The sequence below is a fragment of the Pelophylax lessonae genome, assembly GCF_965119305.1.
Source record: "Pelophylax lessonae genome assembly, chromosome: 12".
NCBI classification, from domain to species: domain Eukaryota; kingdom Metazoa; phylum Chordata; class Amphibia; order Anura; family Ranidae; genus Pelophylax; species Pelophylax lessonae.
In genome coordinates this window covers 210,354,475-210,381,633 of record NC_138779.1, presented here as the reverse complement: position 1 = coordinate 210,381,633, position 27,159 = coordinate 210,354,475, and the positions used below count along the sequence as shown (strand labels likewise).

The window sequence follows — 27,159 nt, the reverse complement described above, 5'->3', positions numbered from 1 at the left end:
CCCTTTGCTGTGACACTCATATATTTAACTCAGGTGCTTTCCATTTCTTCTGATCATCCTTGAGATGGTTCTACACCTTCATTTGAGTCCAGCTGTGTTTGATTATACTGATTGGACTTGATTAGGAAAGCCACACACCTGTCTATATAAGACCTTCCAGATCACAATGCATGTCAGAGCAAATGAGAATCATGAGGTCAAAGGAACTGCCTGAGGAGCTCAGAGACAGAATTGTGGCAAGGCACAGATCTGGCCAAGGTTACAAAAAGATTTCTGCTGCACTTAAGGTTCCTAAGAGCACAGTGGCCTCCATAATCCTCAAATGGAAGAAGTTTGGGACGACCAGAACCCTTCCTAGAGCTGGCCTTCCGGCCAAACTGAGCTATCGTGGGAGAAGAGCCTTGGTGAGAGAGGTAAAGAAGAACCCAAAGATCACTGTGGCTGAGGTCCAGAGATGCAGTCAGGAGATGGGAGAAAGTTGTAGAAAGTCAACCATCACTGCAGCCCTCCACCAGTCGGGACTTTATGGCAGAGTGGCCCGACGGAAGCCTCTCCTCAGTGTAAGACACATGAAAGCCTGCATGGAGTTTGCTAAAAAAAACCTGAAGGACTCCAAGATGGTGAGAAATAAGATTCTCTGGTCTGATGAGACCAAAATAGAACTTTTTGGCCTTAATTCTAAGCGGTATGTGTGGAGAAAACCAGGCACTGCTCATCACCTGTCCAATACAGTCCCAACAGTGAAGCATGGTGGTGGCAGCATCATGCTGTGGGGGTGTTTTTCAGCTGCAGGGACAGGACGACTGGTTGCAATCGAGGGAAAGATGAATGCGGCCAAGTACAGGGATATCCTGGACAAAAACCTTCTCAAGAGTGCTCTGGACCTCAGACTGGGCCGAAGGTTTACCTTCCAACAAGACAATGACCCTAAGCACACAGCTAAAATAACGAAGGAGTGGCTTCACAACAACTCAGTGACTGTTCTTGAATGGCCCAGCCAGAGCCCTGACTTAAACCCAATTGAGCATCTCTGGAGAGACCTAAAAATGGCTGTCCAGCAACGTTTACCATCCAACCTGACAGAACTGGAGAGGATCTGCAAGGAGGAATGGCAGAGGATCCCCAAATCCAGGTGTGAAAGACTTGTTGCATCTTTCCCAAAAAGACTCCTGGCTGTATTAGATCAAAAGGGGGCTTCTACTAAATACTGAGCAAAGGGTCTGAATACTTAGGACCATGTGATATTCCAGTTTTTATTTTTTAATAAATCTGCAACAATGTCAACAATTCTGTGTTTTTCTGTCAGTATGGGGTGCTATGTGTACATTCATGAGGAAGAAGAATGAACCTAAATGATTTTAGCAAATGGCTGCAATATAACAAAGAGTGAAAAATGTAAGGGTGTCTGAATACTTTCCGTACCCACTGTACCACATTATGGCCACTAGATGGAGCTGAAATTCATAGGAAATATAAATATTAGACACATTATGGGGATTGTTTGTGTTTGCTGTGCGGATGCTTGAGGAATTTTCAGAGTAGACCCTAAGGCAGTGAAGGAAAACCTTGACACCCCAGATGTTTTGGAACTACATTTCCAAAGATGTTCATGCACTCTGCAGTGAAGTTGAGCATCATGGTAAATGTGGTTCCAAAACATCTGGGGTGCCAAGGTTCGCCATCACTGCCCTAAGGTGTGCTGAAGAGCACTTAAAGCGGAGTTCCAACCACAAAATCAACCTAATCGATTTTGGGGCCATCCGCTTGCTGTTTGTTACCTGAAAAACAAATGGGTAGTTACGATTTTTTTTTTTATTTACCTTATTATTGTAGAAAATATACTCACCTTTCCTTCCACTTCCTCCCTCTGCGGCCACGGCCCGCGCCGTCACTTCCTGTCCCGCAATGCATCCTGGGAGCTCTTACTCATCACTCCCAGGATGCAATGGGCAGTGACGTAGGCGGCCAGCCGCTCCTCTCATCGCGTTATTTGCAAACAGGAAATAACGCGATGATAGGCGTCCCTGTACTATGCCGATCGCATAGTATTGGGCATGCGCAAGATTTCGCGCTGCATTCACCGGCTCCTCTCTCGAACCAGGAAGAAGGGCATCTATTAACACAGAGCGTCTTCAGGGGAACCCGGACAAAGATGGCGGCGCTCAGGACACATTTTATAAAGGAAGATTTTATAATTGCCAATTGATTATTACACTGTAAAAAACAGGATTAGTTGATGTATGAGGGGGGGGGGGGGGGTGACAGTTTGGGATGTATTGATAAAAAAAAAAACGATTCTGTGGCCGGAACTCCACTTTAAGGAATCTTAAAAGTGACATGCAATGATATTGACCATATTAGCATTCCTTAAGTGCCCTTTAGGATTGCTTAAAGGTGGCATCAAGACACAGACTGCAACAAAATCATATTTTTGAATATGGTGGCAAAGAGTTAGAACATATGTCAGATTTTTATTGCTGCCTTTCTTCCTGTACTAGTGACCCCCATTTCCTTTATCTCTTCTATGGTGTCACCATGACAGGAAGAAAGTCGAAGACCAGTCAGCAACAAAAAATACCTTTTAGAGTCAGGAAAGGTTAGCACCTCTGTCAGGTTTTTGTAGCTGTTTGTATCTTCATGTCCTTGTGACCCCTCCCCACCCCCATTCCTATAATTTCCTGTCATAAGGGTCTTTTTACAAAAAATTTGTTGCACGAATGTCAGCAGCATTCATGCAAGCTGAACAAAATTTCTCTGTATTCTTTTTAATAGATCCAGTCTCATATTTCCAGCGCCATCTAGTGGACAAAATGTATATCGTTTTCTGATCTGCTTCAATGAGAAAACATACCGCATTTTGGCCACTAGGCGGCGCTTCCAATATTATTATTATTATATAGGATTTATATAGAGCCGACAGTTAACAGGAATTAATCTACTAATAAGAATACAGAAAAAAAATCCATGCAATGAATGTTTAATAAATTGACGCCATAGAGCAGTGATGGCGAACCTTGGCACTCCAGATGTTTTGGAACTACATTTCCCATGATGCTCATACACTCTGCAGTGTAGTTGAGCATCATGGGAAATGGCATTTCAAAACATCTGGCGTGCCAAGGTTCGCCATCACTGCTATAGAGTCACTGAGACAGGAAGCGAGGAAGAACCTTCACAGTGGAAAGAAATTCTAATCCTTTCCCATTCTATCCAAGATTTATCTAGAGCTGATGTTTCTGGTTTCCTCAATATAACATGAGATGTGATAATTTCCATCTGTTACAGACGCCCCGCGCATCGTGGATATAAACTCATCCACGGAAACCACAGAAGGCACACAGGTGGTGTTTGTCTGCGTCGTTGACAGTAACCCTATGTCACGTGTTACGTGGCTGAAGGATGACGTGGTTTTAAAGGAAGACTTCACAGGAAACCTCACCCTAGAGCTAGAGTACGTAACCTACAACCATGATGGCGTGTACCTGTGCTCTGCCGAGAACGACTATGGGAGGATCAACAAGTCCATGGGGCTGGCGGTCATGTGTGAGTAGAAAAGGAGGATCTATGTGTCTATAATTTTATAACTTCTGGGCTATGCAGGAGGATAACAGATGGAAAATGATTTAGATTTCTGGAATGGGTTGATCCTTTCCTAAGACTGTGGTATCAACGCTTAGATAGTTATGGTGTCTAGTCCTAGGTCGTTGGGGTATCTTCTGTTAGGTTGTTTTGATATCTGGTCTTAGGTCAATGTAGTATCTGCTCCTAGGAAGTTGTGGTATCTGATTTTGGGTGGTTGTATATCTGCTCTTAGGGAGTTGTGATATCTGCTTTTAGGCAGTTGGGGTATCTGATTTTAGGCAGTTGTGATATCTGCTTTTAGGCAGTTGGGGTATCTGTTTCTATCTAGTTGTGGTATTTGGTCTTGGGCACTTGGGTTTTTTTCTGTTAAGTCATTTTGGTTTCTATTTTTAGGGAGTTGTAATATCTTCTCTTAGGTAGTTATGGTGTCTAGTCCTAGGTAGTTGGGGTATCTTCTGTTAGGTTGTTTTGATATCTGGTCTTAGGTCAATGTAGTATCTGCTCTTAGGCAGTTGGGGTATCTGATTTTAGGCAGTTGTGGTATCTGATTTTAGGCAGTTGTGGTATCTGCTTTTAGGCAGTTGGGGTATCTGCTTTTAGGCAGTTGGGGTATCTGATTTTAGGCAGTTGGGGTACCTGATTTTAGGCAGTTGTGGTATCTGCTTTTAGGCAGTTGGGGTATCTGCTTTTAGGCAGTTGGGGTATCTGATTTTAGGCAGTTGTGGTATCTGCTTTTAGGCAGTTGTGGTATCTGCTTTTAGGCAGTTGGGGTATCTGATTTTAGTCAGATGGGGTATCTGATTTTAGGCAGTTGGGGTATCTGATTTTAGGTAGTTGTGGTATCTGCTTTTAGGCAGTTGGGGTATCTGCTTTTAGGCAGATGGGGAATCTGATTTTAGGCAGTTGTGGTATCTGCTTTTAGGCAGTTGTGGTATCTGCTTTTAGGCAGTTGGGGTATCTGATTTTAGGCAGATGGGGTATCTGATTTTAGGCAGTTGGGGTATCTGTTTCTATGTAGTTGTGGTATTTGGTCTTGGGTACTTGGGTTTTTTCTGTTAAGTCATTTTGGTTTCTATTCTTAGGGAGTTGTAATATCTGCTCTTAGGGAGTTGTAATATCTGCTCTTAGGGAGTTGTGATATCTGCTCTTAGGGAGTTGTGATATCAGCTCTTAGGAAGTTGTAATTAGTGATCGACCGATATCGTTTTTTTAGTGTCGATACCGATACCAATATTTTGGTCATCGCATATCAGTATCGGCCGATATTTTCGGACATTTAAAACATTTTTTTTTTACTTATTAAAAGGTACTGTGGTGGAGGGATCTGGGGGTCCTAAAAGACCCCAAACCCCTCCTCTGCACTTAAAAGCATTCAAAACACCAAGTTTGGCTGTTTTGAATGCTTGCATTTCTTTGACTTTGCCACCGAATATGACATCCCTTCCGGGTTTTTTACATGGAGACCCGATCAGAGCCGAATGCGGCTTTGATCGGGTCTTCTCTTCGGTGGCCATGCAGGTAGGATGCCCGGGTCTCCCAGCAGGAGGGGGACGGGGACATCCCCTCCCACTCCTTGTAATGACAGCCGAGCGGCTTCTCAGCCGCATCGGTTGTCATTACCAGACAGCCGACTGTAATGACGCCAGTACCGGGGAGATGCCTCTAGCTGCAGGCATCACTCCGGTACAAGCACTTTCCCGAAATATTGGCAATATCGGCCACCTCAGGGGCTGATTCTGATATATCAGGGAAAGTGCATATCGGCCCCCGATATATCGGTATTGTCGATAATCGATCGATCCCTAGTTGTAATGTCTGCTCTTAGGGAGTTGTGATATCAGCTTTTAGGCAGTTGGGGTAGCTGTTTCTATGTAGTTGTGGTATTGGCCTTAGGTACTTGGGTTTTTTTCTGCTAAGTTATTTTGGTTTCTATTCTTAGGTAGTTGTAATATCGGCTCTTGGGTATATGTAATATATGCCCTTAGGGAGTTGTAATATCTGCTCTTAGGGAGTTGTAAAATCTGGTTTTAGGCATTTGGAGTATCTGTCCCTATGTAGCTGTGGTATTTGGTCTTAGGTACTTGGGTTTTTTTTCCGTTAAGTCATTTTGGTATTTATTCTTAGGCATTTGTAATATCTGCTCTTAGGCAATTGTGGTATTTGCTCTTCAGTAGAATTTTTACTCTTAACAGTTCAAACCTAGGGAAGAACCATTTTATAATATGTTCCATACAGTGCCTTGAAAAAGTATTCATACCCCTTGAAATTCTCCACATTTTGTCATGTTACAACCAAAAAACGTAAATGTATTTTATTGGGATTTTATGTGATAGACCGACACAAAGTGGCACATAATTGTGAAGTGGAAGGAAAATGATAAATAGTTTTCAACATTTTTTTACAAATGAATATGTGAAAAGTGTGGCTGCATTTGTATTCACCCCCCGAGTCAATACTTTGTAGAACCACCTTTCCCGGCAATTACAGCTGCAAGTCTTTTTGGGGATGTCTCTACCAGCTTTGCACATCTAGAGAGGGACATTTTTGCCCATTCTAATTTGCAAAATAGCTCAAGCCCTGGCTCAAGTCTTCCCACAGATTCTCAATTGGATTTAGGTCTGGACTGTGACTGGGCCACTCTAACACATGAATATGCTTTGATGTAAACCATTCCATTGTAGCTCTGGCTGTATGTTTGGGGATGTTGTCTTGCTGAAAGGTGAATCTCCACCCCAGTCTCAAGCCTTTTGCAGACTCTAACAGTTTTTTTTTTAAGATTGCCCGATATTTTTCTCCATTCATCTTCCCACCAACTCTGACCAGCTTCCCTGTCCCTGCTGAAGAAAAGCATCCCCACAACATGATACTGCCACCACCATGTTTCACAGTGGGGATGGTGAGTTCAGCGTGGTGTGCAGTGTTAGTTTTCCACCACACATAGCGTTTTTCTTTTAGGCCAAAAAGTTAATTTTTGGTCTCATCTGACCAGATCACCTTCCACATGTTTGCTGTGTCCCCCACATGGCTTCTCGCGAACTGCAAACAGGACTTCTTATGACTTTCTTTTAACACTGGCTTTCTTCTCGCCACTCTTCCAAGGGCAGATTTGTGGAGTGTATGACTAATAGTTGCCCTGTGGACAGATTCTCCCATCTGAGCTGTGGATCTCTGCAGCTTCACTAGAGTCATCATGGGCCTCTTGGCTGCTTCTCTGATGAATGCTCTCCTTGCCCGGCCGGTCAGTTTATTTGGACAGCCATGTCTTGGTAGTGTTTGCAGTTGTGCCATACTCTTTCCATTTTCGGATGATGGATTGAACAGTAATCTAGAGATGTTCAAAGCTTGGGATATTTTTTTATAACCTAACCCTGCTTTAAAACTTCTCCACAACTTTATGCCTGACCTGTCTGGTGTGTTCCTTGGCCTTCACGATGTGGTTAGTTCACTAAGGTTCTCTAACAAACCTCTGAGGGCTTCACAGAACAGCTATATTTATACTGAGATTATATTACACACAGGTGGACTCTATCTACTAAATAGGTGACTTTTGAAGGCAATTGGTTCCACTAGATTTTAGTTAGGGGTATCAGAGTAAAGGGGGCTGAATACAAATGCATGCCACACTTTTCATATATTTATTTGTAAAAAAGTTTGGAAAACCATTTATCATTTTCCTTCCACTTCACAATTATGTGCCACATTGGTCTATCACAGGGGTCTTCAAACTATGGCCCTCCAGTTGTTCAGGAGCTACAATTCCCATCATGCCTAGTCATGTCTGTGAATGTCAGAGTCTTACAATGCCTCATGGGATGTGTAGTTCCGCAACAGCTGGAGGGCCGTAGATTGAGGATCCCTGGTCTATCACATAAAATCCCAATGAAATACATTTACGTCTTTGGTTGTAACATGACATAATGTGGAAAATTATTTCAAGGCAACTAAAGAAAATTCAACTTCTCACAAGTTTCATTAGTTGTTGTTCATCCAAAAGTCCCATTGAACTCCCACTGAACCCTCCATAAATTGTGCATTAGAGAGCAGAAAATAATACAAAATTGTGCAGAATGGCTTGGGGAGCTCCTGGCAACCCTGCCTGATGGGATCATGGGGCCAAAAAATTGAAAAGTTAGGATGTATTCTGGGGAAATCCGAAAACCCAACAGCAGCTCCAAAACAATAGGAATATAGAAGGGTGGGAGGTGGTGGCCCTGGTACTCAAGCTAAAGATCCTTAGGCAACAGCAGTTATAAAGCAGAAACAGCCTGAGCTATTTGGAAGACCAACCTGCCAAAAATAATATTGCAGTTTTGATTTGGATTCAGGAAATTTGGCCGGCATCTGACCCTGTCAGAATATTGGGATTACTATGCAACACATAAATATCCTGCCGAAGTGCGTAAAGCATTTCATCCACTAGGTGGCAGTGATGTCTAACAAGCAGCTGGGAAGATATCAGGCTTCATAGTAATATGTTACTCCAGTATACAGCATCTCATAAAAGTGAGTACACCCCTCACATTTCTGTAAATATTTTATTACATCTTTTCATGTGACAACACTGAAGAAATGACACTTTGCTACAATGTAAAGTAGTGAGTGTACAGCTTGTATAACAGTGTAAATTTGCTGTCCCCTCAAAATAACTCAACACGCAGCCATTAATGTCTAAACCGCTGGCAATAAAAGTGAGTACACCCCTAAGTGAAAATGTAAAAAATGGGCCCAATTAGCAATTTTCCCTCCCCAGTGTCATGTGACTCGTTAGTGTTACAAGGTCTCAGATATGAATGAGGAGCAGGTGTGTTAATTTTGGTGTTATCACTCTCACTCTCTCATACTGGTCACTGGAAGATCAACATGGCACCTCATGGCAAAGAACTTTCTGAGGATCTGAAAAAAAGAATTGTTGCTCTACATAAAGATGGTCTAGGCTATAGGAAGATTGCCAAGACCCTGAAACTGAGCTGCAGCACAGTGGATAAGACCATACAGCGGTTTAACAGGACAGATTCCACTCAGAACAGGCCTCACCATGGTCGACCAAAGAAGTTGAGTGCACATATTCAGCTTCATATCCAGAGGCTGTCTTTGGGAAATAGACATATGAGTGCTGCCAGCATTGCTGCAGAGGTGGAAGGGGTGGGGGATTAGCCTGTCAGTGCTCAGACCATACGCCGCACACTGCATCAACTTGGTCTGCATGGCTGTCGTCCCAGAAGGAAGCCTCTTCTAAAGATGATGCACAAGAAAGCCCGCAAACAGTTTGATGAAGACAAGCAGACTAAGGACATGGATTACTGGAACCATCTCCTGTGGTCTGATGAGGCCAAGATAAACGTATTTGGTTCAGATGGTGTCAAGTGTGTGTGGCGGCAGCCAGGTGAGGAGTACAAAGACAACAGTGTGTCTTGCCTACAGTCAAGCATGGTGGTGGGAGTGTCATGGTTTGGGGCTGCATGAGTGCTGCCGGCACTGGGGAGCTACAGTTCATTGAGGGAACCATGAATGCCAACATGTACTGTGACATACTGAAGCAGAGCATGATCCCCTCCCTTCAGAGACACAGGGTAGTATTCCAACATAACGATCCCAAACACACCTCCAAGACGACCACTGCCTTGTTAAAGAAGCTGAGGGTAAAGGAGATGGACTGGCAAAGCATGTCTCCAGACCTAAACCCTATTGAGCATCTGTGGGGCATCCTCAAATGGAAGGTGGAGGAGCGCAAGGTCTCTAACATCCACCAGCTCTGTGATGTCATCATGGAGGAGTGGAAGAGGACTCCAGAGGCAACCTGTGAAGCTCTGGTGAACTCCATGCCCAAGAGGGTTAAGGCAGTGCTAGAAAATAATGGTGGCCACACAAAATATTGACACTTTTGGCCCAATTTGGACATTTTCACTTAGGGGTGTACTCACTTTTGTTGCCAGCAGTTTAGACATTAATGACTGTGTGTTGAGTTATTTTGAGGGGACAGCAAATTTACACTGGTATACAAGCTGTACACTCACTACTTTACATTGTAGCAAAGTGTCATTTCTTCAGTGTTGTCACATGAAAAGATATAATAAATTATTTACAAAAATTTCAGGGGTGTACTTACTTTTGTGAGATACTGTATATCTAATGATTGATAACCAGTATAACAGAAATAACTGAATTTGGTTTTCTCAGGCCCTGCACAGTCTGCAATGGACACCTAATAACCAGTATAACCCAAACATGTTCTTTTCCAGACGCTCCATGGAAACCTTCGGTGAACGTATCACTGGTCGCAATTGAAGGCGAGACGGTAACCATGTTCTGCAACACCCAGGGGAACCCTGACCCCATCCTCTCCATTGTCAAAGATAAGCAAATCCTCAACTCTGTCATTTTTGAGAATGAGCTGATCCTAGAGATCCCTTCGGTCACCCACGAGCACGACGGGGAGTATTGGTGCCTGGCCGAAAATCAGTATGGACACAGCAACAGCTCCTTCAACCTCACCGTTGTGTGTAAGTGCTTCCGGGTGGAAAAAGGTGCTTGGATGGAGTTCAGGCTTTCACCATGTGGTGGAGCTGTTTCACAGAAGCTGTGGTTGAGGCTTACATTAAAGTTGGTCATGGTTCTTTATCAGTTATGTGGATAGAACTACTCAGTTTTGCTCTCCCCCTGCCCCTGTAATTGGCTCATGGCCTTGCCCAAAAGCTGGCACAGAGCTTGTGGTAAAATTAAAGGCATCTCCCGCTGTGTCCTATCTTTAGTGAGGCTGTGGAAGAGGGCTGGGTGTCTAAAAGGGATGCTGGTGAGAATTGTTCTATGTTACAACACTAGGGCTGATCATGTGATGATAGCAGCAGCCCCTCCCCTCCCACTTAGCAACTGCTATTAGCAAACTGCCCAAAAATGGCAATTTATCTTCAATGCAACCAAGGCAACAGTACTCTGTTTCGGAATTGACCTGCTTAGCACAGAGCTTGCAGTATAATTACAGGCATCTCCTGTTTTCCTTCTTACAACACAAGATAAGATACAATAAGATGATAAGATAATAAGATAAGAGGATAAGATGATAAGAGGATAAGATGATAAGATGAGATAAGACAAGATGAGATTAGATGAGATGAGATGAGATAAGATGAGATGAGATGAGATGAGATAGATAAGATAAGATGAGATAAGATGAGATAGATGAGATAAGATAAGATGAGATGAGATGAGATAAGATGAGATGAGATGAGATAAGATGAGATGAGATGAAATAGGATAACATGAGATGAGATGAGATGAGATGGGATGATATAAGATAAGATAAGATGAGATAAGATGAGATAAGATGAGATAAGATGAGATGAGATGAAATGAGATGAGATGAGATGAGATAAGATAAGATACTTTATTGCCATAGTATATAGGACTGATCATGTGATGGTAACAGCAGACTCTCCCACATTAGCAGATGCATTGGCATTACTTTTCTCATTATCTACAGATCAGAAGCAGGTTAAAAATATTTACAATGTATGTATAAAATCAACCCAAAAAGTATCCTTTCCCAACAAATCGGAAGTTTTAGTTAGATTGAACTGTTGTTTGTTTTTCGCAGTTTCGCCGATAGTTTTATCGGAATCGAAGTGCACGGTGACGAAGGACAACGTTCAGTGCATGTGCACGGTAAAGTCCAACCCCGACCCATACATCATGTTCGAGATCCCCGAAAAGAACTTCACAGTGAGCGAGCTGAACGCGGAGTTCGTCCACTCCCAGAGGAACGGCTACACGGTGAGCAGCATTCTGACACTGCAGAAGGAGACGGAGCTTCCGAAAGTCGTCCTGTGTTCTGCAAGTAATCTGTACGGCAAGAAGATCCACGAGCTCGGGTTCCAGGACACCGGTAAGTGACAACAGTGCTGGAATATATGATTTTTATGAAATCAATCCAAAAAAAAAAACTGCACTGTGCCATAACCGCAGTATTTTTTTTTCAATGGTGGGCGGTCCGTTTTAACATAAGGGTTAAACATAAGGGTGGTCCCAGTAGCGGATTCACCGCAGGATCATCCTTATGGGTGGCAGGAGAGGTGCCCCCCCCCTCCTGCCCATTCCTGGTCGTTTTCCCCGCTTACCGGAGCCATCGGTAGCGGGGAAAATGATCCGGTCCGCTCTCCTCTCAGGCAGGAAGTCGAGTGAGGGCAAGATGGCCCCCACTCCACTCTATGGCCTTGGAGGACCAGAGCGACATCACACGTCGCTTCCTAGCAACAGATTTAAAGAGCCCTTTTTTTTTCATCATAAAAAAAATGACTTTTTTTTTTTCTTTTTAGTGTAGATGTGAGATGTGAGGTCTTTTTAGACCCCAGATCTCACATTAAAGAGGACCTGTCCTGCTTATTTCTATTACAAGGGTGTTTACATTCCTTGTAATGGGAATAAAAGTGATAAAAAAAAATAAAATAAATAAAAAACAGTGTAAAAATAAAAATAATAGATAAAATAAATAGGAAAAAAAAAACAAAAACAAATTAAAGCGCCCCGTCCCCGTTAGCTTGCGCGCAGAAGCGATTGCATATGCAAGTCATGCCCACAAATGTAAACGGTGTTCAAACCACACATGTGAGGTATCGCCGCGATCATTAGAGTGAGAGCAATAATTCTATCCCTAGACCTCCTCTGTAACTCTAAGCTGGTAACCTGTAGACATTTTTTAAATGTCGCCTATGAGGATTTTTAAGTACCAATGTCTGTCGCCATTCCACGAGCGTGCGCAATTTTAAAGCATGACATGTTGGCTATCTATTTACTTGGCGTAACATTATCTTTCACTTTATAGAAAAAAAAGGGTAACTTTACTGTTTTGTTATTTTTTTTTAATTAAAAAAAGGGAATTTCTTCCAAAAAAAATTGCGTTTGTAAGACCGCTGCGCAAATACGGTGTGATAAAAAAAAAAAAATATTGCAACAATCTTCATTTTATTTTCTAGGGTCTCTGCTAAAAAAAAAAAATTATATATATATATATATACATACACATTATATATATATATATATATATATATATATATATATAATGTTTGGGGGTTCTAAGTAATTTTCTATAAAAAAAAAAACTGATTTTTAACTTGTAAACAAGTGTTAAAAAAAGGCCCAGGCCAGAAGTGGTTAATTGGCCTCTGTAAGCTGAAACCTGATTGGCTGTTAGGTGTTTCCGCACCAAGAGCAAAATTGTAACCATAAAGTGTGTTGATTGAGCTTCTCCACCATGCATTTCGCAGCCAACATTTTGCGCTCCGCACACCCCGCCGACCTCTCATTCATCTGCTTTGTGGCTTTTTTCCCCTCTTGCAGACAGCATGCTGTGGGCTAAGATCGGTCCCGTGGGAGCCGTGGTGGTTTTCGTCATCCTTGTCGCGGTCGGTGGCTACATGATTAAAACCAGAGAAAAGTAAGGAAAGTTTTTCGAGCTTTTGGATTGAGTGATGAAATCTAAAGTGAGCGGGATCCATAAACATCCCCGACCTAACCGGTGCCAAAAATCGGGGCCAAGCCATCTGATTCAACAAACAACCAAGTGTTATCATTCCGAGGCCTCCCTCTCTAAATACGTCATGTTCATGGTAGACTTGGGATACTCTGGACTGCCCACTCAGACAATGTATATCTAAAGTTGAAGATATCCTTTTGTATCTCAGGAGATTTTATTTAACAAAATCCTTCACTCTGTATATAGGGTTACAATTATTTTATTTTATTTAATTTAATTTTTATTTTATTTTATTTTATTTTTTGCCTAATACATGTGACATACTTTACTTTGCATGACCACCCCCATGAGATTCCATGAAACCCATCCTTTATTAAACATTCAATAAAATCTTGATTAAATTGGTTATGTCTCATTTATGTGTTTTAATTTCTATATTTTCTGCACCCCTATCTCAGTTTAGCCTCCCTTCCATCTTATGGGACTCAATTATTTGGTAAAGTGAGTAACTTCAAAGTTAAGTCAACTAAATCAAAATTGTTGGATATCTTACTTACCCAATCTGAAGAATCAGTTAGAGTTGGTGTAGCAATTCGCTCAGTGAAAGTGCATGTAAGTTTGTTCTGCATGAATGGAGCAAAAAAAGAAAATTAATATAATGTGGCTATTTCCTGTGCTGGTCGGATGTTTTACATTTATTTAAAATGAAAAAAATTAAGCATTTGGCCACTAGATGGTGCTAAGTATTAAAATAATTTCCTGTGCTGGTTGGATGTTTTACATTTATTTAAAATGAAAAAATTAAGCATTTGGCCACTAGATGGCGCTAAGTATTAAAATTATTTCCTGTGCTGGTCAAATGTTTTACATTTATTTCAAATGGAAAAATTAAACATTTGGCCACTAGATGGCGCTAAGTATTAAAATAATTTCCTGTGCTGGTGGGATGTTTTACATTTATTTAAGATGGAAAAATTAAGAATTTGGTCACTAGATGGCGCTAAGTATTAAAATAATTTCCTGTGCTGGTCACAAGTTTTTCACTTTTTTTTAAAATGGAAAAATTAATCATTTGGCCACTAAATGGCCCTAAGTATCATAGGAATTTCCTGTGCTGGACAAATGTTTTTCATTTATTTAGAATAAAAAATACCACCTTTGGCCACTAGATGGCATCAAGTATAATAGGAAATCTATATAATACTTGGCGCCATCTAGTGATCAATTGTAGTATATCCTGTTTTAACCAGTTCTGGAGCTGAAGATTTTCCCCCTTAATGACCAGGTCATTTTTTGCGAATCGGCACTGTGTTACTTTAACGGACAATTGCGCGGTCTTGCGAGGCTGTATCCAAAAAAATTTGATGTCCTTTTTTTTTCCTCCCACAAAAATAGCTTTCCTTTGATCACCTGTGCGATTTTTATTTTTTGCACTTTAAAGAAAAAAAGAGCGACAATTCTTATAAAAAACAATATTTTTTACTTTCTGCTATATAACATTCCCCCCCCCCCCCCAAAAAAAAAAATGTAAAAATTAAATTTTTTCATCATTTAAGGCCAATTTGTATTCTGCTACATATTTTTGGTAAAAAAAAAGCGCAATAAGCGTATTTTGATTGGTTTGCGCAAAAGTTATCACGTCTACAAACTAGGGGAAAGATTTATGTCATTTTTATTTCTTTTTTTTTTACTAGTAATGGCGGTGATCTGCGATTTTTAGCGGGACTGCGACATTGTGGCGGACAGATCGGACCCCTAACTGACTTTTTGACACTTTTGGGGAGGACCAGTGACATTACTACAGTAATCAGTGCTAAAAATATGCACTGTCACTGTACTAGTGACACTGTCAGAACCCAGGGGCAATCAAAGGGCTAAGTGTGAGCCTAGGGGGTGTTTTCTAACTGTGGGGGGGGGGACTTGTGGAATTAACACAGATACCTGTGATCCTAAATAGGAGGAATACAGAAGCCCTGTATTGATTCCTGAGAGAGCAACAGTCTGCTGTGTTTACAACAACAGACCGCCATTCTCTCTTCACAGGGAGCGATCGCGCTCACCGGCCCCCGTTGATAGGCTTCCCCGCTACGTACCGCCGTACAGATCGCTCCTGCAAACCTGCTGACCTGCCACCCTATATAGGCGGTGACTGGTTGGCAAGTGGTTAAACAATTAACGAACGAATGTACATGTGCAATGCAGAGTTTTTTTTTATTTTTAATATAAATACACCCTTTAATGTCTTCTTTTCAATTTACCTCAATAAGCCTAGGTGGACAGATATCACAACACTTCACAACACTTTTTTTTAGTTTGTTTTCTCCGCCCCTAATTGGATTTTACATAGTTGGATGACTATTCCCTTAGTCTGGTTTGGCAGAACGAATGCCATAAAGATGGGTCTCCTTTTTAACTCCCACACTTCTTCTGCCAATTTAGCAAGAGATCACCATTACCACTCCATATTGGGGCTGTACCAGGATGGCCTTCCTTGTTGTCCTAACGATCAGATGGGAAGGAGCTGCAAATCGCACTTTACTAAACTGGTGCATAGTTAAAGCAGAGTTCCACCCAAAAGTGGAACTTCCGCTCATTTGCTTCCTCCCCCCCTCCAGTGCCACATTTGGCACCTTTCAGGGGGGTACCTGTTTTTGACAGGTACCCTTCCCCACGTCCGGGAGACGGCGCCGCCGTCCCTCGGATGTTTGGCCCCCTCCTCCTTCCCCCGTGCCGAGCCAATCCTAATGCGCAGTGCGCTTCGCGCATGCACAGTAGGGACCCGCCCGTGAAGCTGCAAGGCTTCAATGCCGGGTTCCCTTACCGGCAAAGGCGGTGGCAGCACCCGACAGCCGATGGAAAACTCGGCTGCGGTACCAACATCGCTGGACTCCAGGACAGGTAAGTGTCCTAATATTAGAAGTCAGCAGCTACAGTATGTGTACAGTATGTTTAGCTGCTGACTTTTAATTTTTGGAGGTGGGGGGTGGCAAAACTCCGCTTTAAGAGTCAATAATGCAAAACAGGGTGAGAATGGAAAAGAGCATGCATACATTGTAGAATAATGAAAGCGGCACAAACATGGACACTGCAAAGCAATATTTCTGCGACTCAATCAGTAACATTGCATAGTCTATGTAAGTCTGTATACCAGGGGTCTCCAAACTATGACCCTCCAGCTGTTGCGGAACTACACGTCCCATGAGGCATTGTAAAACTCTGACATTCACAGGCATGATGGGAATTGTAGTTCCTGAAAACCTGGAGGGCCATAGTTTGGAGCCCCCCTGCTGTATAACAACAAAAAGCCTCGCTGCTGAGAATCATGATGACTCCAGTAAAACTACTGAACACTTGCACCTATCCTCATAAATAACGCCCCTCTCAGTGAAGTCTGAGAAGCTTAAGTTGGGGCTCAAATTTTCTGTCCCCCCCCCATTGCTTCCCCTATGGTGTTACTCTGGTAACACAGGCAGACAGCTGGAGGGATCCCAAGCCCGAGGACACCATAACTAGAGTACTCTGGAAGCAATCAGGGAAGAGTAGCTGGGTCTTCTATAGAAGCTGCATGCTCTTAGTCTCCTGTCTGCACACCGGTTCTGACAGTGGTGGGTCTCTCACCTGGCTGCAGATCACCTGCCAAAGTTGCTTCTGTCTTATGAGGTGCGGAGTCTCTAAAACGCTTAGAAAAGGGAAGTAGAGGAACGCATTCTAATTGGGTGTGTCCAGAAAACCCAGGGAGGTGTAGGAGAGGCTGCAGCTACATCAGAGCATGGTGAGCAAATGGGCACTCCCCCTACAGCGTCTCTATTTGATTTTCATGGGGCAGAACACACAGCAAGCAATAATGACACTGGCCATTATCATTACCACTTGCTGGTTTTGGACCATGGAACACTGCCATTCTGTAATAGTAATGTAACACTTTGAATGCCCCTGCGGGTAACAGTATGCCGAAACGCGTTGGAGAGATGAGAGATGGAAAGGCAATGGAAAGATTATAGATATGATCTGGGAGACATAGAAACAGACCCCGATATGCAGTTGTAGAGTTATCTCCTTCTAAACTGAGATAGGGGGTGCAGAAAATATAAAAAGCGAAACACAAAAATGAGACATAAAAATCTTCAATAAGATCTTCTTCAATCCATCTCTCATGGGGTGGATGATAATGTGATAATGTACACTGTAATGTCACAATTTTAATACAAAAATAGTAAAAAGAGTCAAAAGTAAACTCCAAAAAGATATGTAAAAAAAAAAAATGCCAAATGAAGCTCAAGTTGGGGTTCAAATATTCTGCCCCCCCCCATTGCTTCCCCTATCCCCCCTATAGGTCCACTCAGTAGTAATTATTATTTTTTTTTTACATTTTATGAAATATTTAGGGCAGTCACTTTATTCCATAGGCTGCATCACTCTGCACCATAACATTTTGAGTGCAGGATGCCTTGGTGTCACCATATCAGGGGGAGGGGCCATGATGCCCTGCACTCACGGTCTTCTCTCATTTTCTGGTACATGGGACTAGGGGGGCTATTTATTTAAAAAAAATCACAGTACGAATATGGCAAACACTCGGACAGGCGCAAAAAAAAAAAAAAAAAAAAAAAAAAAAGCACATTTTGCCTATTTTAGCACCATCTAGTGGCCATAATGCTGTATTTATCCTATAATACCTGAATCAGGAAAAATACCACATTATGGCCATTAGATGGCGATCATAGAAATGAATCTTATTAGGCAAAGTATGGCAATTTTTGCTGTGCCTGTATGAATATTTGTCAAATTTGCACAGTGGATTTTTTATAACTAGACGCCCTAGGTGTCATTCAGATCGGAACACTGTGGGCATCTTGTGGTGAAAAGAGAACAGTGGCAGTGTTGGCACGGGGACAGGAAGTGAGTCAGGAAGAGACAGGAAGTGCTAATGTACTTAGACAGCCACGACATCCACGGCTGTCTGAATACCCAAGGCATTCACGTGGGATTTCCAAAATTTGGTTTGTATCCTGTAAAATAGTAGATGAAAGTAGCATGTATGCCCATCAGTGATTTCCCTTTACTTCATGCTACAGTGTGGCAACGCTTTCACTTGATGTGTGCAGTCAGTTGCATTAGGGTGTGCACCCCAGAGCACAAACATTGTATATCAGCAGAGTAGTGATCGGTGTCAGTAGAGCAAAAATTGGTGTCAGTAGGGCAGTGGACAGTGCCAGTAGTTTTTATTTATTTATTTTGTTATTTTCTACAATATTATTATTTTTTTATTAATTATTACAATATTATTATTTTCTTAAGTTATTTTTTTACAATATTTTTTATTATTTCTTACAATATTATTATTTTTGTAATTATTTTTTTGCAATATTTTTTGTGTATTATTTCTTACAATATTATTATTTTTAAAAAATATTTTTTACAATATTATTTTTGTTTTATTTCTTACAATATTATTATTATTATTATTTTTCAATATTATTTTTGTATTATTTCTTAAATATTATTTATTTTGTAATTATTTTTTTTTACAATATTATTTGTTTATTATGTCCTACAATATTATTATTTTTTTTAATTATTTTTTTACAATATTATTTTGTATTATTTCTTACAATATTATTATTTTTGTAATTTTTTTACAATATTATTTGTGTATTATTATTTCTTACAATATTATTATTTTTAAAATTACTTTTTACAATATTTTACAATAAAAAAATAATAACATTGTAAGAAATGATTCAAAAATAGTACTTTAAAAAAAATAATAATAATAAAAATATTATTATTATTATTATTATTATTATTATTATTATTATTTTTCAATATTATTCGTGTATTATTTCTTACAATATTAATATTTTTTAGATTATTTTTTTCAATATTTTTTCTTACAATATCATTATTATTATTATTTATTTTTTTTTTTTTTACAATACTATTTTTGCATTATTTCTTACAATGTTATTATTTTTTTAATATAATTTTTTTACAATGTTATTTTTTACTACTTTTTCTTACAATTTTTTTTAGGAGCCCCATTATGGGGCTTTGGTGGAATATCAAGGGTCTAAACTTTTGAGACAGAGAAAGAAACTGAGGACAGGGCTCCGCAGTCCATTTTCTCTGCAGCATGCAGTACACATAGTTTGCTATGCTTCAGTTAAGAATGAAGACCGGAGCAATTGGTACAGATCACTCACTGCGTTCACTCAAGAAAAGGAAGGGGCTGGTTAATTAAATATTTACCCGCCCCTTCCCACTCCTGGAGAGAGGAGGGAAGCTGGCAGCACTACAGGGGGGGGGGGGAGACAGGAAGCAGGGGGGATCGGCACCTCACTGGGTGATTAAGATATGCCTAAGCACATCTGGCACACTCTATACCAGGGATGGCGAACCTTGGCACCCCAGATGTTTTGGAACTATATTTCCCGTGATGCTCAACTACACTGCATGCCTATGCACAGGAAATAAGGGGGGGGGGAGCTAAGTGTTGAGTTGCAGAGTTTGATGGGAAGCTAATATAAAGACAAATTCAGGTATTTATGTTAGCTGCATTTAAAACTTTATTTTTTTTTAGCCTTTGTGGCAATTTTATAAGCCCCAAGGTTTTTACTTTTTCAAACAATTATTCTAAAACTGAACAGATAGAGGTTGAGGTAATAATATTATTATTTTTTTTGGTCTGGTAAGGTACTACAAGGTGTTTTGAACCCATCTGTTTGTTTTAGTTTTAATTTCACTTTTTTTAGTCATTTTTTTTTTTTTATTACAATATTAGTTTTGTTTTATTTCTTACAATATGATTATTTTTTAATTATGTTTTACAATATTTGTATATAATTTCTTACAACATTATTATTTTTTTAATTATTTTATACAATTATATTTTTAAAATTGCTCTTAAAACTGTATTTTTTTTTTAGCCTTTGTTGCAATTTTATAAGCCCCAAGGTTTTTAGTTTTCAAACAATTATTCTAAAACTGTACAGATAGAGGTTGAGGTAATAATATTATTATTTTTTTTGGTCTGGTAAGGTGCTACAAGGTGTTTTGAACCCATCTGTTTGTTTTAGTTTTAATTTCACTTTTTTTTTCACTTTTTTTTATTAGGCATTTGTTTTTTTTGTTTTTTTACAACATTATTTTTGTTTTATTTCTTACAATATTATTATTTTTTAATTATTTTTACCAATATTGTTATTTTTTAATAATGTTTTACAATATTATTTGTGTATTATTTCTTAATATTTTTAAAATAATTTTATACAATTATATTTTTAAAATCGCATTTAAAACTGTATTTTTTTTTTTGCCTTTGCAGCAATTTTATAAGCTCCGAGGTTTTTGCTTTTCAAACAATTCTTCTAAAACTGTACAGCTAGACTGTAAACATGCTGCATGTTACATGATAACATTATTTATAGCTGTTTTTTTTTTTGTTTTTTTGTGGTGCAGAAAGCCCATGACAGAAAGTTCTAGTTTCATCCAGACAGAGACTTCGCCGTCGTACAGCGGGGACGCATCAAAGAAGAAACCTTTAGGAAAAATTGAGGTAATAATATTATTTTTTTTTGGTCTGGTAAGGTGCTACAAGGTGTTTTGAACCCATCTGTTTGTTTTAGATTTAATTTCACTTTTTTATTAGGCATACTATTGTTTTGCTAGCTGTGATTGGCCACAGTAATCACATGGTACAGACTGGGCCAATCACAGCCCATCTGTGCCATGTGATCAGCTGTGACCAATCACAGCTAATCACAACTAAACAACCCAAATTAATTGATGGCTGATCAGTGTACCAGCCCACTGCCAGCACCGTGTGTACAATTGTGTTTCTATCTGTGATTGGCCATGGGAATCACATGGTACAGACTGGGCCAATCACAGCCCATCTGTTCCATGCGATCAACTGTGACCAATCATAGCTAATCAAAACTAAACAACCCAAATTAATTGATGGCTGATCAGTGTACCAGCCCGCTGCCAGCACCATGTGTACAATTGTGTTTCTAGCTGTGATTGGCCACAGTAATCACATGGCACAGACTGAGCCATTTACAGCCCATCTGTGCCATGTGATCAGCTGTGGCCAATCACAGCTAACCATGACAAAACAACTAAAATGAATTGATGGCTGATCAGTGTACCAGCCCGCTGCCAGTACCATGTGTACAATTGTGTTGCAGGCTGTGTTTGGCCACAGTAATCACATGGTACAGACTGGGCCATTTACAGTCCATCTGTGCCATGTGATCAGCTGTGGTCAATCACAGCTAATCATGACAAAACAACTCTAATGAATTGGTGGCTGATCAGTGTACCAGCCCGCTGCCGGTATCTTGTGTACAATTGTGTTGCTTGATGTGATTGGCCACAGTAATCACATGACATATACTGGGCCAATCACAGCCCATCTGTGCCATGTGATCAGCTGTGACCAATCACAGCTAATCACGACAAAACAACTAAAATTAATTGATGGCTGATCAGTGTACCAGCCCGCTGCCAGTACCATGTGTACAATTGTGTTGCTAGCTGTGATTGGCCACAGTAATCACATGGTACAGACTGGGCCATTTACAGTCCATCTGTGCCATGTGATCAGCTGTGGCCAATCACAGCTAATCATGACAAAACAACTCTAATGAATTGGTGGCTGATCAGTGTACCAGCCCGCTGCCGGTACCATGTGTACAATTGTGTTGCTAGCTGTGATTGGCCACAGTAATCACATGGCACATACTGGGCCAATCATAGCCCATCTGTGCCATGTGATCAGCTGTGGCCAATCACAGTTACTCATGACAAAACAACCCAAATTAATCAATGGCTATTATTTTTATATTTCTTAACATATTATTTTTTACATATTTTTTTACAATATTATTTTTGCATTATTTCTTACAATATTATTATTTTTTAAACAAGATTTTACAATATTTTTTTAAATACTTTTTTCTTACAATTTTTTTTTTTTTTTTTTTTTTAGGTGTCAGTAGTTTATTTGTTTATTTATTTATTTTACATTATTTTTTTACAATATTATTGATATTATTTTTTTTGAGACAGAGAGACTGCGGACAGAGATTCCCCCAGGCCCTTTTTCTGCAGCCTGCAGTGAACATAGTTTACTATGCTTCAGTTTGAATGAAGACAGGAGGGATTGGTAAAAATCACTCACTGTGTTCATTGAGGAAAAAAAGACCGGTTAATAAAATATTTACCAGCCACTTCTCCACTCCTGAGAGAGAAGGAGGGAAGCCGGCAGCATTGCAGGGAGGAGATAGGAAGCAGGGGGAATTGGCACTGCACGGGGGTGATTAGGGTGCGCCCAGGCACACCCAGCACACCCTGTGCACACACCTATGGATGTTTGTCACAGCCACACAACAAATGTTTATACATAGACCCCTGAGCAATTTGGTGTTGCACTCTGAAGGAAATTTAATTCCCCTTAGGAATGGTGGGGGATACAGTTTATTGCACTGGTTGGATTTACCATTTGCATAAAACATTTTTCTTGCGCACGGCGGCAGACTTTTTTTTTTAACACCTCTCATGTAGGTTTCATAAGTCATCATACGCCATGAATTAATATTCCAATCATCATGTACTATCTGCTAATGATTCCAGACATCACCTGCCATTTACTAATCCTTCTCTTTAATAGTCAGGGGAGATCAGCTCGCTGGAAGTAAAATGACACAGCAGGTAAGTGCCCGAGTCTGACATGTCTGTGTGATGTCATAATGTCATAACAACCAATCAGATTTGCTCCCTAACCTGCAATGGAAAATAAATGACAGCCTGAGTTTACAAAGTAAAACTGTTTATAAACATTGTTCACACAAGTGAGTACACCCCTCACATTTTTGAAAATATTTTATTATATCTAAATCAGTGTTACAATGTAAAGTAGTGAGAGTACAAGCTTTACATTGTAGCAAAGTGTAATTTCTTCAGTGTTGTCACATGAAAAGATAGAATAAAATATTTACAAAAATGTGAGGGGTGTACTCACTTTTGTGAGATACTGTATATACAGTATATATCCTGTGTGTACAATGTTTATAAACAGTGTTACTTTGTATCCCTCTCTATTTCTCATTTGATCAATGTTTATAAACAATATTAATTTGTATCTCTCTATCTCCTGTCTGATCAATGTTTATAAACAATGTTACTGTGCATCTCTTTATCTCCCATTTGAACATTGTTTATAAACAATATTACTTTGTGGCCGAGGGGGTGCGAAAAAATTGTCAGTGTTAGCGGTGATTGTTGCACCCTCCGCTCAGCATGTGCCCCTGGCGCCCCCAGGAAGCGTGCGGCTCCAATCCCGGAGCCCAGTGTCCATTCCAGGCGGCAGCTGGAAGGGGCAGGCATGTTCCTGTGCTTCTTGCAACAGGGCGTGGTGTGGTGGTGGGAAGGGGAGGAGTCACGCTTGCTCTGCGGGTCACCACCAAGATGGCGGGGGCCGGGGAGCTGGGACTGGCAGATCTGCCGTCTGACACTCTGCTGCGGATCCTGTCCTACCTGGACTTCCAGGAGCTTCTCAGGTACAGAGAGCTGCTGTGTGTCCCCCGGGGAGCTGTGCTCAACGTGTGTCCGCCCTGGATATACTCCCACCACCCTCTGTAGTGTGCAGCCTGTCACCCCCTATCTCCCTGTCAAGGAATCACCACTTCCTCTAAGTTTCATAAAGGAGATGTTACAGTTTCACCCGCAATCTTACCTAGCAGCCCACAGTGTTCCCTTTTTTAGCCTCTGTGTGTTACTCTCTCCCTGTCACCCCCTCTCTCTCCCTGTCACCCCCCTCTCTCTCCCTGTCACCCCCTCTCTCTCCCTGTCACCCCCCTCTCTCTCCCTGTCACCCCCTCTCTCTCTCTCTGTCATCCCCCCTCTCTCTTCCTGTCACCCCCTCTCTCTCTCCCTGTCATCCCCCCTCTCTCTCCCTGTCACCCCTCTCTCTCTCCCTGTCGCCCCCTCTCTCTCCCTGTCGCCCCCTCTCTCCCTGTCACCCCCTCTCTCTCCCTGTCACCCCCTCTCTCTCCCTGTCACCCCCCTTTCTCCCTGTCACCCCTTCTCTCTCCCTGTCATCCCTCTCTCTCTCTCCCTGTCACCCCCCTCTCTCCCTGTCACCTCCCCTCTCCCCTGTCACCCCCTTTCTCTCTCTCTGTCACCCCCCTCTCTCTCTGTCACTACCCTCTCTCTATCTGTCACCTCCCTCTCTCTGTCACCCCCTCTTTCTCTCTTTTTCAGGGGGAAGGGGGGGGGGGTTGGTGCTTATACAGCTCCTCGCCAAGGGCGCTGTAGACCCTAGGTATGCCTCTGCATCCCCCATCCCCTGTATCATCTTCCTAGTGAAGTTTAGAAAGGAATCACCACTTCCTCTAAGTTTGGTAAAGGAGATGTAACGGTTTCACACGCAATCTTACCCAACAGCCCACCGTGTTACCTTTTTTTAGCCTGACTCTGTGTGTTACTTGTCACTCTGTTCCAAACAAATTAACATTTTTTTGTGGTCTTTCTGACTGTGAATAAAAAAAATTGTTGTCTCTCTCCGTGGTGCAGTCGGAGTCATCTTTAATGTATGTTTTTGGTATTTTATAACTGCTGAGAACCCATAGTGCAAATACACGACGTAAGACACACATCAAACATTGACATAAATAAATGAGGACAGGTGAAATGAGGAACAACAAACACTCAATGAATTAATTAAACTTATGCTTACTGTTGAGAACAAAGGTATAAAAAACAAAAACAAAAACACAAAGGGTGGGGGTTACACAGAGGTACAGTACACAACCATTGCAAATGGCAAGAATTTACAACCTGATGGACATTTCAGCAAAGTTCTTAATGCAAAGCACAGCAATTATCCATGCTGGCTCCATCACTCCACTTGTCTTAGGTACTCATAGTAATTATTTCAGGCCACTTGACATGAGCAGACTCCAAAGCAACCTTTCTCAACCAAGGTTCTGTAAGGCCCAAAGGTTCCTCCAGAGGTAGCTAGGGGTTTCTTGAGCAATAATCAATATTTTCCACTCAGATATATAACCTCTGACCCCCAATGATCTTTTTAGCTATTTGTGAGGGGAACATTCTTCCCACTGACCACCAATGTAAGGGACACTTTTCTCATTGACTACCAATGGAAGTAGCATTTTTTTTCCATTGAGCACCAATGTAAAGAGAATTCTTCCCAGTGACCTCCAATATAAGGAAAATTCTTCCTACTGACCATCAATGTAAGGAGCATTCTTCCCACTGACCACCAATGTATGGAGCATTCTTCCTACTGACCACCAATGTAAGGAGCATTCTTCCCACTGATCACCAATGTAAGGGACATTCTTCCTACTGACCACCAATGTAAGGAGCATTCTTCTCACTAACCACCAATGTAAAGAACATTCTTTCCACTAACCACCAATGTAAGAAAATTAATCCCACTGGCCACCAATGTAAGGGACATTCTTCTCACTAACCACCAATGTAAAGAACATTCTTTCCACTGACCACCAATGTAAGGAACATTAATCCCACTGGCCACCAATGTAAGGGACATTCTTCTTACTAATCACCAATGTAAGGAGCATTCTTTCCACTGACCACCAATGTAAGGAACATTAATCCCACTGGCCACCAATGTAAGGGACATTCTTCTTACTAATCACCAATGTAAGGAGCATTCTTCTCACTGACCACCAATGTAAGGAGCATTCTTCCCAATAACCACCAATATAAGGACCATTCTTCCCACTGATCACCAATGTAAGGAGTATTCCTCCCACTAACCACCAATGTAAGGAGTATTCTTCCCACTGATCACCAATGTAAGGAGTATTGTTCTCACTGACCACCAATGTAGGGCACAATCTTCCTACTGACCACCAATGGAAAGGAGCATTCTTCCCACTGACCACCAATGTAAGGGACATTCTTCCCACTGATCACCAATGTAAGGAGCATTCTTCCCACTGACCACCAATGGAAAGGAGCATTCTTCCCACTGACCTCCAATGTAAGGAACATTCTTCCCACTGACCACCAATGTAAGGGGCATTCTTCCCACTGACCTCCAATGTAAGGGGCATTCTTCCCACTGACCTCCAATGTAAGGGATAAACGAGGGAAGGCAAAGTATTATCAGATTAAACCTCAGCTTTAACCATCTTACATTCAGTATAAGTCATCAGTAAAAAATGTAAACTAATTCAAGAGGTGGAAAAAAATCAAACAGTTGTACACAATATACACATTTCTTACACGTTATTTTAGCTATTGACAGATAAAGCAAATAAAAAAATAAATAAATATCTAAGTTACAACTCAACCAACCAAAACCTGCTATTTCCTTATTTGATAGCAAAAGAACCAACAACAACAACAACAACAACAAAAGAATAAAATAGAACAACAAACTTTTGTTTTGATCTAAAACGTATTATTTTTTTTTTCTTTTGTCCCCAGAAACGGTTCCTCAGCATTTCAGAAAGGATCCTACTGAGCAAGAGGCATCAACCCAAACCCACGGACTCTGAGTACGCAAACATTGACTTTTCAAAGCGGAATGTTAAGGACATTTACACCTCCCCCGAGGAGCTGACGGAATACGCCGAGATCCGGGTGAAATGACGGGCGCTTATCTAACAGCACAAAACACAACTCTCACCCTTCCCCCGAACACTGAGAAACCTCAAGAGCCTGGATTGATTAATGAGCTGCAAAGCATGTATTGTGTGCCTTCAAAGGATGATGGAACAGAATGTGAGAATCTGATAAAAATTCACAATTAAAAAGCCCTAATGGCATCATATTGAAAAATAAAGTGAAATATCCTCATCATGTCAACTGCACCTATTATTAGCAAATTAGCATTACAGATTCTTACCTACTTCTGTTCTGTAGATGCTGAGATAGTCAACACCAGTGCATGCTCTAGTGCAGGAGTCTTCAAACTATGGCCCTCCAGTTGTTGAGGAACTACAATTCCCATCATGCCTAGTCATGTCTGTGAATGTCAGAGATTTACAATGCCTCATGGGAAGTGTAGTTCTGCAACAGCTGGAGGGCTGTTGGAGGAACCCTGCTCAAGT

At 41.1% G+C, this 27,159-nt stretch overlaps 1 protein-coding gene across 3 annotated transcripts in view; it reads left to right on the top strand.

The window, feature by feature from the left end:
* MAG (myelin associated glycoprotein) overlaps nucleotides 1-26,802 on the top strand; it is a 61,306-nt gene extending 34,504 nt beyond the window's left edge. For 2 of the 3 annotated variants that reach the window (XM_082273605.1, XM_082273606.1), the window contains 6 exons: nucleotides 3,286-3,543; nucleotides 9,822-10,082; nucleotides 11,174-11,461; nucleotides 12,913-13,009; nucleotides 20,507-20,603; nucleotides 26,534-26,802. In XM_082273605.1, the coding sequence (XP_082129731.1) occupies nucleotides 3,286-3,543; nucleotides 9,822-10,082; nucleotides 11,174-11,461; nucleotides 12,913-13,009; nucleotides 20,507-20,603; nucleotides 26,534-26,698 (1,166 nt within the window). In that variant the 3' untranslated portion in view covers nucleotides 26,699-26,802. Of the gene's footprint in view, nucleotides 1-3,285; nucleotides 3,544-9,821; nucleotides 10,083-11,173; nucleotides 11,462-12,912; nucleotides 13,010-20,506; nucleotides 20,604-22,721; nucleotides 22,763-26,533 lie in introns of all 3 variants that reach the window. The other variant, XM_082273607.1, reaches the window with a different exon arrangement.
* Nucleotides 26,803-27,159: the final 357 nt, after the last annotated feature.